The sequence below is a fragment of the Xenopus tropicalis genome, chromosome 9, assembly GCF_000004195.4.
Source record: "Xenopus tropicalis strain Nigerian chromosome 9, UCB_Xtro_10.0, whole genome shotgun sequence".
Lineage (NCBI taxonomy): Eukaryota > Metazoa > Chordata > Amphibia > Anura > Pipidae > Xenopus > Xenopus tropicalis.
In genome coordinates, this window is record NC_030685.2 from 57,322,902 (window position 1) to 57,342,385 (window position 19,484).

The following is a 19,484-nucleotide window of genomic DNA, read 5'->3' on the forward strand; positions in this document are numbered from 1 at the left end:
TTCTTACTGCTCATTATTTCTGAGAAGTCATTAGGCAATGTTTGGGATATCTTGTACAACATTCACTCGCAAACAAAGAGTATTTGTATGAATCACAGCGTATATAAGTATCGTTATTGGGATGACATTTTATACTAGTAAAACCATTAACAATATCCTTTTAACAATATCTGTTGTATATCTTATCTACAAATTGAGAATATACAGTGCTTCTATCACAGCAAATATAACAAACTCAAAACTTTCTGACCAGCAATTAGCATCTTAGGGACACACCGAATACAGGATTTGGATTGAGAATTAAGCCAAATCCCAGCATTTGGTTCCCTTATAAATTGTGCAACACTTTTATATTTTGGCTAATGCAGGCTGAGAATCAGCCCCTATGCTTGCAGAGCAGATTTTGGCACAGAAACACATGAGTATGGCTTCGGGTGCAGACACAGAGAAAGGCTGATGCCAGCATAGGAGCTGTTTCTTAACTTATGTTTATCTTCAGGCCATGAATAAGCTCTGTTTGGCATTAGCCTACCTGCATATACAGGTATGGGACCTGTTATCCAGAATGCTCGGGACCTGGGGTTTTCCAGATAAGGGATCTTTCCGTAATTTGGACCTCCATAACTTAAGTCTGCTGAAAATTATTTAAATATTGAATAAACCCAATAGGCTTTTTTGCCTCCAATAAGGATTAATTATATCTTAGTTGGGATCAAGTACAAGGTACTGTTTTATTATTACAGAGAAAAAGGAGATCATTTTTTAAAATTAGAATTATTTGCTTATAATGGAGTCTATGGGAGATGGCCTTTCCGTAATTCGGAACTTTCTGGATATCGGGTTTCCGGATAAGGGATCCCATACCTGTATATTGTTTCTTAACTGCATGTGGTCCTTTAAAAGGTTATCTGGAGGCAGGTTTAACCATGCTCAATTATAATTTAGATATAGTTTAAGAATTATTTTTTTCTAAGTTTAAATATACACATATGGGCTCCAACACCAGTATATTCCCTCATAGCCTGTATAGCGAGAGCACAAACTATATATAAAATATAGCTCTCATTCTTTCTTTTCCATACACTATCCCATAGATTATTCATTGACCTGTTTTAGGTGTAGCAAACAAAATTTCAAAGATAATGTGCCTTCATACACTTCCAGGCAATCCATAGGAGTTGAAGCATACTAAAGGCTCATTTGCTAATAGCAGTGCATGGCACAAAGTGCAAAACATTGGTTTTCATCACAAAGAGGGATAACAGTGATGGCAGAGATACTATTTTTGTAAAGCAACAATAGAGCATGTTCTACATGATATTCTCACCCAAGGAGAATCTCCCGTTATGAGGAGATACAATATAATAATGATTAATACAATCACTTCAGATCTATATTGTTTGTTCATCACATAATAATGTAAAGTAGAGGCTACCACCTTACTACTATACACACTCAGGTAGTTAAGTACTTTCTATTGCACTTGGTTTCAAGGGGGAGAAAGGCTTCACTGGATGTCAAGATAACAGAACCCAGACATAGATATAATCAAAAAGTAATTGAACTGATGTCAGCAGCATGGAATCGAAGAAAGCACCAGCCATGAGCAGCTGTTTCAAGAATGCAGACATCTTGGGGCAGTGCCAGGATTATGAGCACGTTCCATAAGGTTATCATACATATCTGAGCAAACATGTGCTTGTTTATGTAAGTGCCTCATATGTTTATAAATTAGAACCTTACCCAGGATCAAGTTAACCTTTTGCCGTACAGAGGATATCTATAACATGCAGTGGAATATTAAATACATAACAAATGCCCATATGCTATGTTAGCAAATGATTCGCTTAAAAGCATTAAGCAAAAATAGATTCTCTCTCGCGGCTGACACATTACAATGAGAAATGGATTTATTAGGTTTAAACACTCTTCACGAGCCACAGTGACGTTACTACCTTTTACCTCTGGGAAAGGCAGAAGCGATTTAGACTCGGCTTAAATGATATGTGTAATGAGTTTTGTAGTTTCATTTCATCCTTAATTAGACAGAGATTGCAATGAAAAGGCTGTTTTGCTACATTTGCTGCTTATGGAAGACAGTGAACCTGCCGGATTATTAGCACATCATTGACTACCCTTTTGTGTATCAGCCCCTCATTGAGCATTTCTAGTATTTCTCCCACACTGGTTTTCTTTAGCCAAAGGGAAACAACTTAGGTGGCATGGATAAAGCAGCCTCAGTGAAGTGTAGCTCACATGTCATTTGACTTGACAATATCTCCCTCAGTTTCCTTTGTTCCCCAGAGCCAGGGTTCAGCAGCAAATGGCTCATGTCAACCGATGACAAGCAGGGAACCTATCTCTGTTTTCCTCTTCTAAAATCTGCAAAACTCGTATCGTCACATTAGATGTGTGTCCACGGATCATAACACTGCCTTTCAGAAAGGACTTAGGGATTAGAAGCTCAATTCTATCACCAGATCTCGAATTGTAGACAGTTTCTGGACAATATACTATAAAAATCAACAGAGGGGAAACTCTGATTTTGTGCATTCTTACATATTAGTGTTGCTGTGTTTAGTGCTAAACTCTGGGTTTGGTAACCAGACAATCTTTATGAATATATCTATATGTACTGTTGAAGTTCTGGATGCTGTGTAGCCCTTTTCATATATGTGATGTCTACATATAAGGCCACCACAGGCCTACAGAAAACATACAGAATGTAAAATGAAAAGGAATTTGTTACCCGGAGAAAGCTGAGATTGCGTCCAGGTTCGATACTAGTGATCTCCAAGTTTCCCATCACCACTTCACAGTTCTCGTAATACTTTCGTAAAGCTTTGTACTGCTGCTCCAGGTCTGACAAAGAGCTCAGTTTGTTTTCTGTGCCGGCACACACTGCAATAGAGAATAAAGGGGGAAATGAGAACAGATATTCAAACCAATCAAGTCTTTCATCAGACTTACATTCAGAAGTGCTCTGTACAACTAATAAGACAGACATGTTAAAGGATGTGAATGTAATATTAGTAATAATATTATGGACTTCATCTCCTAGACAATAATCTTGGAAAAACAAGAAATGGTTCTTTTCTAATTCACTTTAGCAGGGACTGTTAGCCAACATCTCTACATTTGACAAATTATTTTTAGTTACTGAGCAGCTAAAAAGTACAAAAGTTCAGATGGTTCAGATGATGGCCAAAGAGCCCCAACCAAACATTAATATCCTGGAAAGTGCTGTTTACCAAACATATGGCCAAGACTAATCGCTAGACAGAACTAGCATTTACATGGCAGCTGCATGATAAAACCATCACATTCAGACTGCCTGCCTTACATCTTACTTTTTTTGTATCCCAGTTGCTACATACAGCCTTAAGCTGGACAAACAGGAATATTAAATGATCCACCTCTTGGCCAGGTTGCCAGGAGAGCAGATCTTTACTAGATTAAGCCGCTCATGTGATGTGACAAATAAGCTGATCCAAACCTTTGGCTCTACAATTAGATGTCACTGGTGGCCAGGCCTCAGATAAACAGAATTTCCTCACAGTCCAATAAATATCTGAATTAGTCCAGTTCTGGTCTTAATATACAAATTAGCACCCAGTGTCAACTCTTCAAAGTTTACCTTTTACTTAAAGGGTTGGTTCAGCTTTAAGCTAACTTTTAATAAGTTATAGAATGTCATATTCCTAGCTATTTTGCATGTGGTCTTCATTATTTATTTTCTATAGTTTTTGAACTCTTTGCCTTCCTCTTCTACATCTTTCCGGCTTTCAAATGGGGGTCACTGACCCTGGCAACTAAAAAGCTATTGCTCTGTGAGCTTACAATTTTATTATTGTTACTTTTTATTCCTTATCTTTTTATTCTGGTCAATCCTATTGCTGAGCTGTCAGCTTTGGCCTTGCTAGGTAATCTACCGAAATTCAAAATAATGGTCATCAGCCAATTTTATTTAGAAATTCAGAATTGTTAAAGTAATTGTTTGCTGGACCCACACATGGAGCAATTGTCAGCTTGTTCACAATATTTTCTTGTTCAACAAATACAATATATGTGTGTTTAAAAAAAAAAGGCATAGTTTCGTACTAAACCTCAGCTCCAGTTACCACTCTAGTTATAGCTGCCAGAATCCTTATCTAATCAGCATTTGCAACCAGTGTCTTAACCATGTTGTAGTAAATCAATATACAATTTCCTCCAAAACAAAAGCTACTAGTCACAGGGTTAATAGGGATATTTGGCCTCTCCTAATACTACTGGCAACATTTGTATTAGATGGTGTAACAATGGAAATGTTTGTCCAGTAAGTAGCCCAGTAAGCCCAGTAATCCCTAAAGGCCAATCAGAGATCTACTTTTATTATTATCTATGCCCTAGATGGGTAAAAAACTGCTGATTGGTGAATAATCAAACAAGTTTAATGTTTATTACATAGCTCCAAAATGCAACAATGTTAATACACTTATTTGGTTACTTTTCTGAAATCCATCACATTTTATATCTGCATTAAGTGTCACTTTCTATCAGCATTATCACAGATTTATCTCAAGCTACCGAGATAGCGCTGCTTTTGTTAATCCCCTCTCTTATTGTGAGTGAAGAAACTGTTCCACTGACCCAGACAAATACTGGCAAACGTAGTACAGCACCAGGTTAATGTTATTCCTAATCCTTTCCCAAGGGAAAACTCAGTCACTTCAATGCATACTGCAGCCACAGGGTTTATTTTCTGAGTCCCACCTAAAAGGTCAAAGTGATTAACTTTTTTATTATTGCATAAGAGTCTATTAACGTTTTGTAGGAAAAAATAAATAATAATAAGGCCAATAATGTGAATCCTTTAGTACCATAAAAACATACATCTTTCTACTACTGCTAAAAGAAATGTGTATACTATATATATATACAATTGTATTGGTTATAGTATCCAAAACAGTAATAAAATGCTAACAGTAGGAGGTTGCCTTGCAAAAGTAGACAAAATATAGCAACATGTTTTTACTTTTTACTACATTTATGTATAATCGCTACTGTCTGTATAAACAGAAATGTATGCCTGTCTGCATGCCATACAGTGCCTCCTACACAAGTGGGTTATATAAAATTATAAACATGATGCAAATAGTTTTGATTAACATTATCTATGCTATAACATGGGTGCTTGAGTGAACTGTCACTTTCCCTGTCCTCCTCCTCAAAACGGCTGTCACTTGACCCAGATTACTTCCTTCCCAATCTTCTGCACCCACTCTCAAAAAGTGAAATATTAAAGGAGACAGTAGGAGGTGGATATTAAATCACAGTTCTGCAGTCACACAAGCAAAGACAAAAGCAAAGACCAGCTTCTGTTCCCTATCAGGTCAGCCTAGTTTCTGGTTCCTACCCTATAGTGAAGTGTGCTGAGTGCCTCAGGTTCCCCTGCAGGCCCGGATCTGTGACGACGCCACAAAGGCCCGGGCCTAGGGCGGCACAAACATGCCGCCCTGCCACAGGCAAATTTTCAAATTTTGCTCCCATACGGAGCAATGTGGGACCTCTTCCCTGCACAGCCTGGGGAAGGAGCCAGCAAGAATTGCAACAGGAGGGCAGGACTAGCAGGGTTTTATGAGACATTTTCAATATATCAATATATTATTGTTTTTTACACAATATGTCTCCATTAAAATAAAAAATTGGCCCAGTATTTCTACCTTAGTATTTCCATAAAAAATCCTTAGTATGTTAGACGTTAAATATTGATTGAGACAGAGGACCTCAAGCACCTAATTCTTTTTAGCCACATCCTTAAACATGTCCTTTTAGATAAAGTTGTCGCAGCATACCTTACGGTGCACAAATATAGCTTTCAAAAACTGATTTGGGTCCTGTGGAGAGAACATTACATGCACAAAAATGATTTCAAAACATAGACAAGTACATTTTGGTCTAGTGTTTCCACGGTTGGTTACTGAGAATTTGCCATTGTAGTATGAGTCTTATAAGAATAATCTATTATTGCACTTTTATTAGGAAATGGTGCCAAACTACAGTACAACCTTAAAAACCACAGCAGGGACCTATGGAGAACTATAGGCACAAATAATGTCATTTGTGATTGAAGAAAAAACTGCTGTATGAAGGGGTCACAGTCTATAATTCCACAAGCAGGAGATGAAAGGCATAGGTGCAAGAATGTAGTGTGATGAAGAAAATAGTGGTAATTGAAGACGTCCATGGTTCAGGGTTGCTAAAGAGGTTGTTATGTAAAATTTTGCTCAATGACCCAATGGTCTCAATATGGGTCGTTTCGATACAAATTTTGTGTTAGTAAATCTACTTTTAGATTGTTAAACCTGCTATGCCACTCATGTTGCATATAATTCCTTTCTCTGTTGCTTTTTTTTTGTTGTTCATGCTTTCAGGTTGCTTAACACTCTTATTAGAATGGACTTGACAAGTAATTAAGGGAATAGATTTGCACACCTTATACATTGCCAATGAAGTGATCTGCCATCTGTGCCATCAGCTGTTCTTCCTTGAGGTCTTCCCGTATACCCAAACTTGTGTTTGTAAGGGGAGAGGGGGCACCAGCATGTGATCTGCCATGGGCATCAATATGGCACGCAAGCAGAATAAGCAACCAGCCCCCTGCTCACACCTTGAAAAGGCCTACAGTGCTTATAGCCATCATCCTCTTTGTTAGCATTAAATTCATGTTATTCCACATACAGGCAATCAAGATTATTAATATCCACATGACCTACAGAGGGCCAGAACTCTAACACAAGGCAGCTGTCACAAGCACATTAAATTATGTCTAAACCTAAACCATGTTCTTCTTCTAGGAGCTAAAGTATTTCTTTAAATATGTGCAAATGCTTTCACTCCTTTAACTCAAGTTATGTATTATGCTCTTAACAAAGCAGTTTGTGAGGCGACATCCTATATGCAGTTAAATTTCATGACATTATTATGAAACCTCACAAATGTACCACTGTAAAGGGATTTACTTTTAACAACACATCTATGATTTTTGGAATACAACAATAAAAACAGAGATTGATCTCAGGTTAAATGGCCTTTTAGAAAGCCCTTTTTAAAGCACTGTCAGCAACATCCTAAAGATTCAGTGTTTAAACATATCCCATCAAGGAAAAGTTTCCATTTGGATTCCAGTCAGTCCCATAAAACTTCATACAATATTGGAAAGCTCCACTGCAAGACTTTGGTTTGGGTCTACTCTCTTCTCATCACATCATGCAACAGTTTTGGTCATTTTAATGTACAGACCAAGAAAATTCCACTAGAGACTCATTACACACAGTTATCATAGAGATACAAAGAGGTCGCTGATCCCTAATATATCTTTAAGACATATATTTCTGCCTTCCATACAAGGTTCCAAATCAAGTCTAGCTGACTATTAATGTGGTACAGGTAAGGTACCCGTTATCCAATGCTTGGGACCTGGGGTATTCCGGATAGGGGATCCATAATTTGAATCTCCATACTTTGTCCACTAAAAAAATCATTTAAACATAAAAATAAACCCAATAGAAATGTTTTGCCACTAGTGATGAGCGACTCTGTCCCATTTCACTTTGCCAAAAAATTTGCAAAACTGTGAAAAAATGTGCAAAATGGCAAAAAAATTGCAAAACACATGACTTTTTTTATGTGCGCAACTTTTTTTTTTTTCTTGATACTCGCTCTTTTTTGGCGCACCGTGATTTATTGCCATGGCAAAATTTTGTGGTCATTTTGCAAAAAATCATCCAATGGAAAAATGTGGAAATTCGCAGCGAATCCATGCCCGCCGAAAAATTTTGCTCATCACTATTTGCCACCAATATGAATTCATTATATCTTAGTTGGGATCAAATTAGGGATGCACCAAATCCAGGATTCAGTTCGGTATTCGGCCAGGATTCAGCTTGGCCGAATTCAGATTTTTTGGAAGGGTTTGGTTTGGGCTGAATCCATGGTCCTGGCCGAACCGCATCCAAATCCTAATTAGCATAAATTTGCATATGCTAATTATAATCCAGAAGGGTTTCATGTTAGGGGGGATTTTTTTTAACCCTTCATGATCCTAATTAGCATATGCTAATGAGGTTTCAGATTTGGTTCAGTATTCGCATCAGGATGGTTTCAGCCGAACCCAAAAAAGTAGGTTTGATGCATCCCTAGATCAAATACAAGGTACTATCTTATTACTACAGAGAAAAAGAGTCTATGGGAAATGGCCTTCCTGTAATTCTGAGCTTTCTGGATTATGGTTTCCAGAAAACAAATCCTATATCTGTATATTTTATAGCTGGTAAACTTTGCTGTATCTCTCTAAAATGTCAATCCTCACAGTCAGCAAACAACATACATGCTCAGAAGAGACCAAGAAATGTATGGGCCACTATACTGAATTCAGTCATGGTTGGCCAAACAAGCATGTCATTTAAATGCAAATCCTAGGCATCCCACTAAATGTTACTTAAATATGGGACCTGTTATCCAGAATGCTTGGGACCTGTGTTCCAGATAAGGGGTCTTTCCGTAATTTGGATCTTTGTACCTTAAGTCTAAAAAGTCTACTAATTGAACATCCAATAAACCCAATAGGACTGTTCTGCCCCAATAAGGGGTAATTATATCTTAGTTGGGATCAAGTACAGGTACTGTTTTATTATTACAGAGAAAAGGGAATTATTTAACCATTACATAAACCTAATAGGGCTGTTCTGCCCCCAATAAGGGGTAATTATATCTTAGTTTGGATCAAGTACAGGTATTGTTTTATTATTACAGAGAAAAGGGAATCATTTCTAAAAATTCAATGGGAGATGACCTTCCTGTAATTCAGAGCTTCTTGGATAATAGGTTTCTGGATAAAGGATCCCATGCCTGTATAATAATTCCTGGTACTGGGGATACAATAGGTACCCATTGTGTTTATCAAAAACAACCAGGTGCGTATAGTGTCTGATGGTTACACTACAGGTTGGGTGGAAATTTTAGAGACTTTCTTAAAAATTTTAATGAGGCTTTGCTTCTATAATAAAAAGCCCCTGGGTCTTTTAATCCATGGTTATGCCTTATTGCACTTTGCCTTTATTTTGCTTATTAAGATAAAAACTCAACTAAGCATGGGAATTATCTCAAAGGCCTGGTTTTTATTCTCACTCCATATTCTAATTACACTTCTATCCAACAAGGAGGACAGCTCAGTGTTTAACTGTGTGCAAGGATACACACATTCTGGAAATGCCTTTGTAATATGCAATTCCATGCATTCCCAATGACAGGAATACCTTGTGGGACTACTACTTAAAACAGATTAATCCTTATCTGCTTTTGATATTACAGCTCATTACAAACCTGAAGCTGGGTAAACAAATTGCGCATTCATGTCAAGAAAATTACAGCTGCAAGACCGCTAAAAAAAAGAGCGTAGCTCTGATCTTATTAAAGGGATTGTAAACCCAACGATACAGTTTTGCATAATTCCAGCCAATGTAAATGATATTACAATTATAGCCAGGCATAGGGCAGCAAAAATATAGGGGTGGCATGCCGCCCGATGGCTGCTTCTGCATTGGGGACTGGATGGGAGATATTTACAGCTGTTTAAATCTCCCCCAGAGCAGCCAATCATTAAGGGAGATGTGGGAGTGGGGTGTGCCCAGAGAGGAAGCAGGGGCGTGGCAGGTGGGAGCACAAAGAAAACGAGAAAAATTAGTAAAAGTGCAAGTGAGTAGGGATGCAGGGATATAACGACCTATGGGTACACCACAACTAGATCTGTCTCTAGCACTACTGGTTCTGACTACTGAAACAGTGTTGCAGAAATCATCTCCGGGTGTCCCACTGGCCCAGTCCAACCCTGCAAGCGTAAGAGCAGCCATTTGCAGACAGCCAAATGCAGCATGCAAAGTGCAAAAAATATGCCCGATCTTTTTCACTTTGCACTTAGCGTTCAGGTTTGCAAATGAGGTCTTGTGTCAATGGTACAAATGATATTTATAAAATACATTTTAAAATGATTCAAAATGTGAAGTCAATTTACACTGGAATATTGGTTAGATTATTATTATGCAAAAATTCATATTTCGATTTACAATTTCTTTAGGGTGTGAGATTATATATATGTATTTAATAGTATTTATATATTATCATGCTTTAGAAATTATGTTAACTGTGTCTTTAAAGGTATTAAAATCCATAGTGACAATGTATTATTACCATAAGTACATAGTTACCCTCCCTCCTGTGCTTGGACTATGGTAATTTTTTGTCTGCTAATTTTCCTTTACAGTGACACAGAAATTGGCCCAATGGGAGATTGATTTCTTTTTTATCTGACCCTAGCGAAGGTAATTACTTAGGAATTATTGTATAATCACTCATTCCCACTCTGTCTTTTATTCTCTATTATATTATGGCAGGGCATTCTATTTGATGACACACAGGAAAAGTAATAACCACTGTAGGTTTCAAAAAGGAATCCCACCATGACGCCTAGCTTTATCATTTTCCATTTCGCTGACAGAGAGCTTGCTAAAGAACACAAAGCTGAAGTCTTGTATGCAACAGGGAAATTGCAATGCTGTCACATTCCCAAAAATTGAACCCACGGTGCTATTTTAGTTCAGGCCGCATTCCCGCACGCATGTCTCCTGCATGCATCCGTTCCTTATTTGTGACTGTAGTCTTAGCAAGAGGGGGTGGTAATAAACAGCGGTCTGTTCAGAAGCAGAGCCTGCCGTTGTACTGGGCATCAAAGCTGGATACCAGAAGGGAACATAAAGGCAAATAAAGGCTATGTTGGAAAAGTACAGACATCATCAAGGATGGTAATCAAAAGAAGCATTAGTGACCCCATTGACAAATGTCAGATGGAAAAACAAGAAGAGTTTTCCTAAAAGGCTTAAGTGGATGGAGGCAAAACAGCAGGGAAGTGCGCACAGAACATGCACCTTGCAGCGAGGAGATGCCAGTTCTGTACGCTTTCATTTTGAAAGAAATAACCTTTCCGTAAACACAAGTGGTTAGCTGAACTGGACCTTACTGGTGTGTTTTTTCAAGGGAAACGTTATATTTACAACCCCCGGGGCAGTAATGTAACATATAATGAAGGGAATATGACTGCTTTGTACTTCGCATGCAAATGTATCATGGAAACTCTTACCTAAACTGGCCAAGACTAGGCGGCAAAAAAGTTATCCTTCAGGTCGTAGGTGATCGATTGTGGATAAGTTTCTCTTTTAGAGGTAGATTCCCTTGTTTGGTGAGGTTAGTAAATGAGCAGATGTTTCCCCAATATGCCTGCCTTAATATGTGCGATATCGGATTGCATTAGATTGCAAAGGATTGTTCCCAGGGCCGATGATAAGATCACATCAACAGGATGCAGGCCATTGGGGCTACGACCACATCAGCAAGCTAATGGGATTGCCTGCATCTGGGAATTGGTTAAACCCATCAGATGGCCCCATACATGGACCAATACACTTTTTAAGTTTAAGTTTAAAGGTTTTATCAGCCCATATATGGCCACCTTAAGAATGCATATAATTTACATAACATTTGCATCCTTTAATGGGTCAGGCTTTTATTGGAAAATATTTGGCTTGCTTGCAGGAAAGGTGCAAAGCCACCTTTAATAGAGTTATCCTGGATCAGGGCTGAGGGATTCAATACTCTCACAGCTGACTGGCAGAAAGGAGCTGTCGCGAGCTCATTAGCACTTGCACTAATTGCAAACATCATTTTTTGATGTTGCCTTGAGCCAATGCAGGCGATGTTGGCCTTCTGTTTTTCAGCTAGGGAAATAAGGAGTTACACCAACTGGGAAAAAAAGATGAATCTACAATCAGCACTGAGAAAAGAGATTAATCCAGCAAACTGTTCCACAACTAAACAGAGAATGGAACACATTTATGCCAAATTTCAAGTCATGGAACACCAGAGGATTTTGGACTCTTAAGGGCAGATTTATTAAAATGTGAGAGCTCATCAGAGCAAAATCCACCCACTTTCTATTCATTCCTATGTGGGATAGAAGTGTATTTATTAAATGGTGAACTCCAACTTTCACCCAATGATAAATGCACTTCTAAACATCCCATAGGAATGAATAGAAAGTGGGTGAGCTCTAATCTCCTATTTCTACCCCTAAGGGTGATGGCACACAGGGAGATTCATCACCCACAAATCTCCCCTGAATGCTTTCCCACTAGCAATAACATGAATTGCTGATGGTAAAATAAATGCGGTGCTTCACTTTCCAAGTTGCCTGTAGTTTCCTTACCGAATCCTAACTAGCAATCTAACTGTGGGAAAACTCTTATTTGTGATATGCACAACTTTAACAATTCATTCGTTAGAGCAATCTAATTTATTTTATTAAAGATTTTAAAACATTTTTTGCACATACCACTTCTTCTTGTTATCTCCTAAGGGTTTGTATGTCTGTTATTGAAAACTTTGCAAGAAAAGATTAAAATAACTCAGACCGACATGCCGGCCAGTAATTTCACTTACACTATACAACCAAAATTTACTGCCCTCCCCACCCCACCCCAGTTCACTGGCCAAATGTCCTGATGAAGAACGAAAAGTTGCTGCTGAATCACCCTCAACCTATATAGAGTTTAATGATAAGCATTCTTAAACCAAATATTTAGTGGAATATTCATTGGAATATCACAGTTGGGGTGAAAAATACAGTGGGTTTTCTGTTCTAGAATTACCTATTACCTAAGTTGATGAGTGTGTGGCACATTTAAGTAGTTATTCTATGGTGTTACTTTACACAATTTGGGTCTTTGAAACTTTGTTCACTGACCCAATGTGAGTGTGTGTATTTTTAAGTATGCTACGCCACATTATTTTTCTTTCTTCTTGTTTTTGCCAATATGCCCAATTTTGGAGCTCTCCAGCAACACATTTCTTAAATTTGGAGGCATTGCTTAACTAATTGGAGAAATTCCTGCCACTTTGAAAATGGCGGAAGAAGTTTGGACAGATTGACAGCAAAACGCTATGTACCGTTTTGAATTTGACAGCGCACAGTCACATCTATTATGCACCAGCTGCTATACCAGGAGGTGAGGATAGGGAAGAAAATATTCTTCCCCCAAGAGAGTTGGAGATAAACACAAGCAATTTAGGTGTAATACAGAATTGGGCTCTTACAAAAATATTATTGGGCAGTCAAATTACAGTACATCATTTATCAGCAGTAAGGATTCCTTGGACTTAATATTAAAGTTTCCTTTGTTTACCTCTGTGGTGCTTTCCAGCCGCTCAATTTAGCAACCAGGCACTTTGTAAATGCTCAAGGGAAATTAAAAATGGCTGCTAAAACCCCTGTATATTAAAAAGACACAAGTCGACATTCTATTAAATAATGAGCAAGCATAACCAAAAAGGGCAAGACTCACATAGCCATTTCCTTTTCTTTAAAATATAGGAAAAGTCCACTATAGCCAAACTTGTCTTTTTACCTTATAAATTATAGAATTTTGTTCCAAAACAGTCAAGAAATTATAAGCAGAACCTCTTATAGAGCCATTCAGTATAGTAATAATGTATTTATTTGGATACAGGAACCTAAATATATATATATATATATATATATGTAAGTGTGCGTTATACAGGTATAGGACCTGTTATCCAGACTGCTTGGGACCAGGCATAGGGGGACTTTCTGTAATTTCTATTACTATACTTTAAATCTAGTAAAATATAAGTTATACTTTAAATAAACCAAATAGGACTGTTTTGCCTCCAATAGATATTAAAGAAGAAGGAGAGGTAAAATCGCTTACCTTATACCCCATGTTGGGTGGAGAAAACCACACCAGCCCGGAGTACGTGCAAGACAGTGATCCTCTTCCTTCTTCTGCCCTCGCACTGCTTGCGCATGCGCAGTAGAGTGAAAAGCCGATTGTTAACAAGAAAGTTGGCATTTTCACCCTACCGCGCATGCCCCAGCCCCAGGATTCGGAAGAGCGAAGAGAGACCAAAGCAGATCTCTCGGTCACAGATACCCCAGGCTGGTGTGGTTTTCTCCTAAGACTAATGCCACACGTAGCATATGGCGCATATTTTCAGCAAGCTGAAAAACTCTTGCCAAGAATATGCTTCATACACTTAAAAATCCCCCTACCTGTGACTGCACTGAATGAATTGAATATGCTTGGGTGCAGGCACTTATAGCCGATATCCACCTAAAAACACGAGAAAATGCCAAGTCTCACATTTTCATGTGGATATCGGCCACACGTGCCTGCACCTGAGCGTATATTCAATTCATTCGGATGCAGGCACAAGTAGGGGAATTTTTAAGCGTATGGGAAATTAAGCACCATACGATACGTGTGGCCTTAGTAGAAAACCACACCAGCCCGGGGTATCTGTGACCAAGTGATATATGCGCTATACCCTCGTGTGGCATTAGCCTAACAGGAACACCAGTCTGGGGTATAAGGTAAGCAATTATAATCACAAGAGGGGTGCCTAACATTTTGGAACCCCCCCAGTGATTTTACCTTTCCTTCTCCTTTAATCATATCTTATTTGGGATCAAGTACATGGTACTGTTTTACTATTTCAGAGAAAAAATAAATTATTTTTAAAAATTTGAATTATTTGGTTAAAAGTTTATAGGATATGGCCTTTCTGTAATTCAGAGATTTCTGGATAACGGGTTTCTGGATAACAGATCCCATACCTATTATGCATAAATCTTAGGACATGGGGCTTACCATATAAAGCTTTTAACATAAACAATAAAAGTATTGTATTGGCATCACTATAGATTTATGTCAGTTTCCTTACCATCAACTCTTTGGGTACCAGACAAAAAGCAAAAAAGGGTTAAGCGTGACAAAGTGACAAAAAAGAATTCCCAGTTGGCCATAGTAACTTTGTTGCTAGACGTGCCAACTGAAAATGGCTAGATGATTCCTCATTTTCCTTTATTAAATTTAAAGCGATGAAAAGAGATTTCTGTTTCATTAATTCCCTCGTTAAATGCATTTTTTGTTTAGTGCTTTCAGCTGTGTAGGGCCCATTTATTATTGCGGCACATTCTGAATGTTTCACTTATTATATCATCAGATTAAAGTATACTAAATAATGAATGACTCTAATTATTGAAAAACTGCTACGCAGCACAGGAGACTGTAGATGGGTAATCCCTGGGATTATGGCACGACAGAGCACCGTCTGTTTACTAATAAAGCAGCAGTGGGGAAATGGCTTTGAAATGGCAACTTCTAAATTAATCTCACACATCCTATATATGATTTATTTTCTATCCTCTAATGCAGTGACAAAATCTATATTTGTATGTGCCTACAATGTCATATTATTATCAAAACATCAGAAGCCAATGCAGAATATTCCATCCCATTCCTTGACTATGCCAAGGCTGTAGGTAGTGTTGCCCCCTTGTCCAGTTTTGAATGAATTCAGCTGTTTTGGGTAAAATGAGCTGTTGTTCTGTTGAACAGGAAATCAATGGCTTCCACCATCTAAACTTCACTTAGGCTTTCCTAAGCCCTAAACATATTAGAATTGAGCACCACCCTAATAAGCAACAGGTATACTTATGTTCCAAACCTTCACTCAACCAAAATAGCCCTACATTTCAGACTTACTTCCAAAAACTTTGTATTTATTTTTAACATCCAAATACTTTGTATTTATTTTTAACATCTGCCTTTACTACATGTCCTGCCTGCAAATCTTGTTCTCTCTCAAGATATTTTATTAGGAAATCAAAACTCTGAAATGGTTTCAGGGGTTCCTCTAATGACACACTGGAGCCCTCAGCTCTTCAAAGCCAGAATTACATCAAGAGAACACACACTGTGCTGAACAAACCCAAAGGAAGCAGTGATAGGAAAAGTTTTAAATGATGAGTGCAAGGTTACTGTAACCACAAAGCAAAAACAACAGGAATCTATGATTATTGACTGCAATTACTACTGGGATTTCATGTATCATTGGAGCCCCTAGAGAGATCCATTCTGTTTGGTCCGACAGAAAGAAAATAGAGTGAGGGTACACTCAAGGCATACTCTGCTTACACTACCTATGTAAGAAAGGGTGATGAGATGCCATCTTCTGACCCAAATCACAGTAAGAAATATCCTAAATATGTGTACAGCAAAACCAATTACAGCTATCAGAAACTCTTTTGGAAGGTGTACTTCAGGTGCTGTTTCTGAAACTTAAATTTAGTTATATATTTGTTCTGCAAATATATAGGTAGGTTAATTGGCTTCTAATAAAATTGGCAGCTTCCAATGAAACTGGCAGCGGAGTGTGGAAATTGGTGTGTTTGTGTTTTGGAGAGAGTGGTCCAGCATTATAAAATATCCCCATATATAACTAAATCATATATCTCTGCTACACACATACACCTTCCACATAATGCACAGATATGTGCATCTAATTGTCATAAACTAATATATTAGGATTATAGGATTATAAAGATATAAAAATCATACATAATCCATCTATGAGATTTGCTTTCATCTCATTATCTGAGACATCCACCTTTGAAAACATATGATATATGTCTAGTGGCAGATTCTTCTGCTCCTTGCCCAGTCCAACAACTACCGCTCATTGCTCTTACTAATATTTCTTATAATCGTCTGCAGTGTCTTCTTCCATCTCCATGCATTTATCTGCTCATTTGTATCCTTGATTTATGGACATACACTGTCTACGATGACAAACCCATAAATTCAGGGGAACAGTTCAGTCACGGCTTCTGCTCACAGATGTGTGCACCACTCATGGAACGTAAATGGAGCTTATGAATCGCCATTCCACAGCTCAATTCTAAATAACGGAGTTTGTACATCGGAATTTTGGCAATTCATGTCTAGGTAAGACAGTTTGTGCTTGTGGGGGTTGGTGGGATTGTTGTCAATTTTTAATCTGGCATTACGCTCACAGCCACCAGTTCATCTTTCTGACAGTTTTGAGAAGTTTACATGTTTTTATTTCTGAAGAAGAACCTATAGTTAGCAATAACAACATGATCTAGGACAATGTATCTCAACCATGTGTGATTGCATTCATTTCCTTGTAGACATTATGCATTGAGACAAGCACAAACAGTAAATTCATTAAAACCTCTATACCAGGACTTGATTTACAGGTCCTGCTTCCAAACATGAGCTTACAGAAACAGTATTTAAATATATTTTTAATAGTCACTAGAAAAACTCATTAAACTTGCTAAATGGAAAATGGTTGTCCACTCTTCTTTATTCTCTGCCTGAGTTCATCTTATACTTGAGTCTCTTTCTCCCTGGGTCAGCATAAAGCACACATCTAATTGTTCAAAGTTATCTATTGCTCTGTTCTCTTGTCTGAAACAAAGTGCAGAACCATAGTTGTGTATCAATTCTCCCCCCGTCTCTGGCTGTCTACTCTTCTGCCAGGGTAAGGAACAAATCTCAGTGCTCAATAATAGAATGTATGTCTTGCAACTTTCTCATTACACTCCCTCTCTACAAAACTTCACCTACTTTTACCTACAGAACCAAATGTAGAGTTCATTTTAAGTGTCCCTATAATGGAACATAATGTAAAACTAAATAAATTTAAAATATTTGTAACTCTTGTGAGAGATGCACTGGCCAAGGTTAATGTTTGGTGTGTTTTCCAGCTGTGTTAAAGGTGGAATAAAGGGAAAATTATTTTGTAGCAAGTAGTGCTGATTTCATTGCGGCTTAGGAAAAGCCAGATAAATGAGATGGTGAGAAGGATTCCATTCCATACTCCATTTAGTATTTTCAGTTGGCTAGCTGTAGGTAGCTGCCTGACTAGGCTGCAAAAGATGCAGCAAATAAAAGAGCTGTGGGGACTCACAGAGAAGGTTGGCCCACAGGGTGGGGTTCACTCAGGAGCGGGGCACAAGGCAGGAAGGATGCCCGCCGGTGTTAGAAGCTCCCAGAGGTGCTGGGTGCTGCCTCCCACTGCAAGAAGCAAAGGGAGCTGTGACCAAGTGTATGAGTGCCAGAACGACAAGGCTGTGAGTGAGTGAGAAGCCAACGTGTGCCAGAAGCTGGTAAACAAGGAGGGGAGAGAAAGTAGGGCTGATTGAGTAGAAATCCACAGCTTGCTTCTTAGGTCCTAAGTGATGTCTCTGAAGCTCTCAGAAGTCCCATATAACATAAACATCATGACTAATATATTCTACTAAGAGTGCCACTAATCTTTAATGAGTAAAATAATTGAAAACAATGAGACAAAAGCCTTCACTCTTGACCTTGAAAAAATAACTCTGCATGTTCTGTTTCCAGGTAACTACTGCTGAATAATAGCTCTCTTCATTTAAATTAATTAATTTAAATAATTAAAGAAAACCAGCATAAGATAAATATTATACCTTAAGTATAGGTTATTATTTTGTATTTATATTGTGCTAATAACTTTGTGCATCACTTTACAGAGATTGTTCTCTATCCCAGTGCAGCTTATATAGTATATCCCATTATTATTTTCTCACAACCATTGCCCAGGCCAGGCTTCAACTACCGATATACCTTTGCACATAAAAGGAGTACTGTTTTGTAATGTTTGAAAACTGTAGGATATTCATATTATTGCTATCTGTTAGTGCTTTATTATATTTTTGCTATCTTGTTACCTGTATACTGAATTACTCTGATAGATTTATTTGCTTGCCAGTTTAGAAAATGTATCCTGATGCATCAGTTCCCATGCATAAAAAGAATGTCTGTGTTGCCCAAAAGCATTTCTTACACACCCAATGCACTCTGAATTTATTTTTTGTGTGTGCTAAATATACACACAACTCAACTAATTGTATGAAAAGAACTACACTGCAACTATTATAGGACACTACAATGAGGCACCAGTGTTACTGAAGAGATCCAAATCCAAACCATTGAATTTCAATGAGTTTCACTATCATTAGCTTAAATAAAATCCTCCATAGCAAAGCTAACAGCTCAATGGTTTACAAATTGTTGAACTGACCCACCCAAGGAGCAATGCTTTGCTCCCAAGACTTTTACTGAAGCCCAGTTGGATGGCCAGGAAGGGTGATATTTAAAGTAAACACAGATTTGCTGCCCTATATGTTCAATTTATGTATTTATTATTATATATATCTTTAACATTGTTACAAGTTAAATGAGGCCCTTCCCAAAACCAAAAAAACTATAGCATAGTCCCACACTCTATGTTGTTGTTTATTGTAAATGATTTATCATATTTAGAAACTAAAAATTGCTCGATTGTACTGCAATGTAGTAGTTAACCATAGAGCTTGTATTTGGTAAACACCTATCCTGTCACATTATGTCCTTGAATCCAATCACACCTTGCTGCAAGATGACAGTGAAGGTTAGCGTGTGTAATCTGATAATAATGAGAGTGCAAGGATATTAGCCAGAACCTCCCCTGGGCCCAATACAGCTTCCAACACAACAGACGGT

The 19,484-nt window shown here is 38.0% G+C and overlaps 1 protein-coding gene across 1 annotated transcript in view; it reads right to left on the bottom strand.

Moving 5' to 3' along the window:
• erbb4 (erb-b2 receptor tyrosine kinase 4) overlaps nt 1–19,484 on the bottom strand; it is a 501,591-nt gene that overhangs the window by 264,277 nt on the left and 217,830 nt on the right. The window contains exon 2 of the mRNA XM_031892892.1: nt 2,750–2,901. Within this exon, the coding sequence (XP_031748752.1) occupies nt 2,750–2,901 (152 nt within the window). The remainder of the gene's footprint in view (nt 1–2,749; nt 2,902–19,484) is intronic.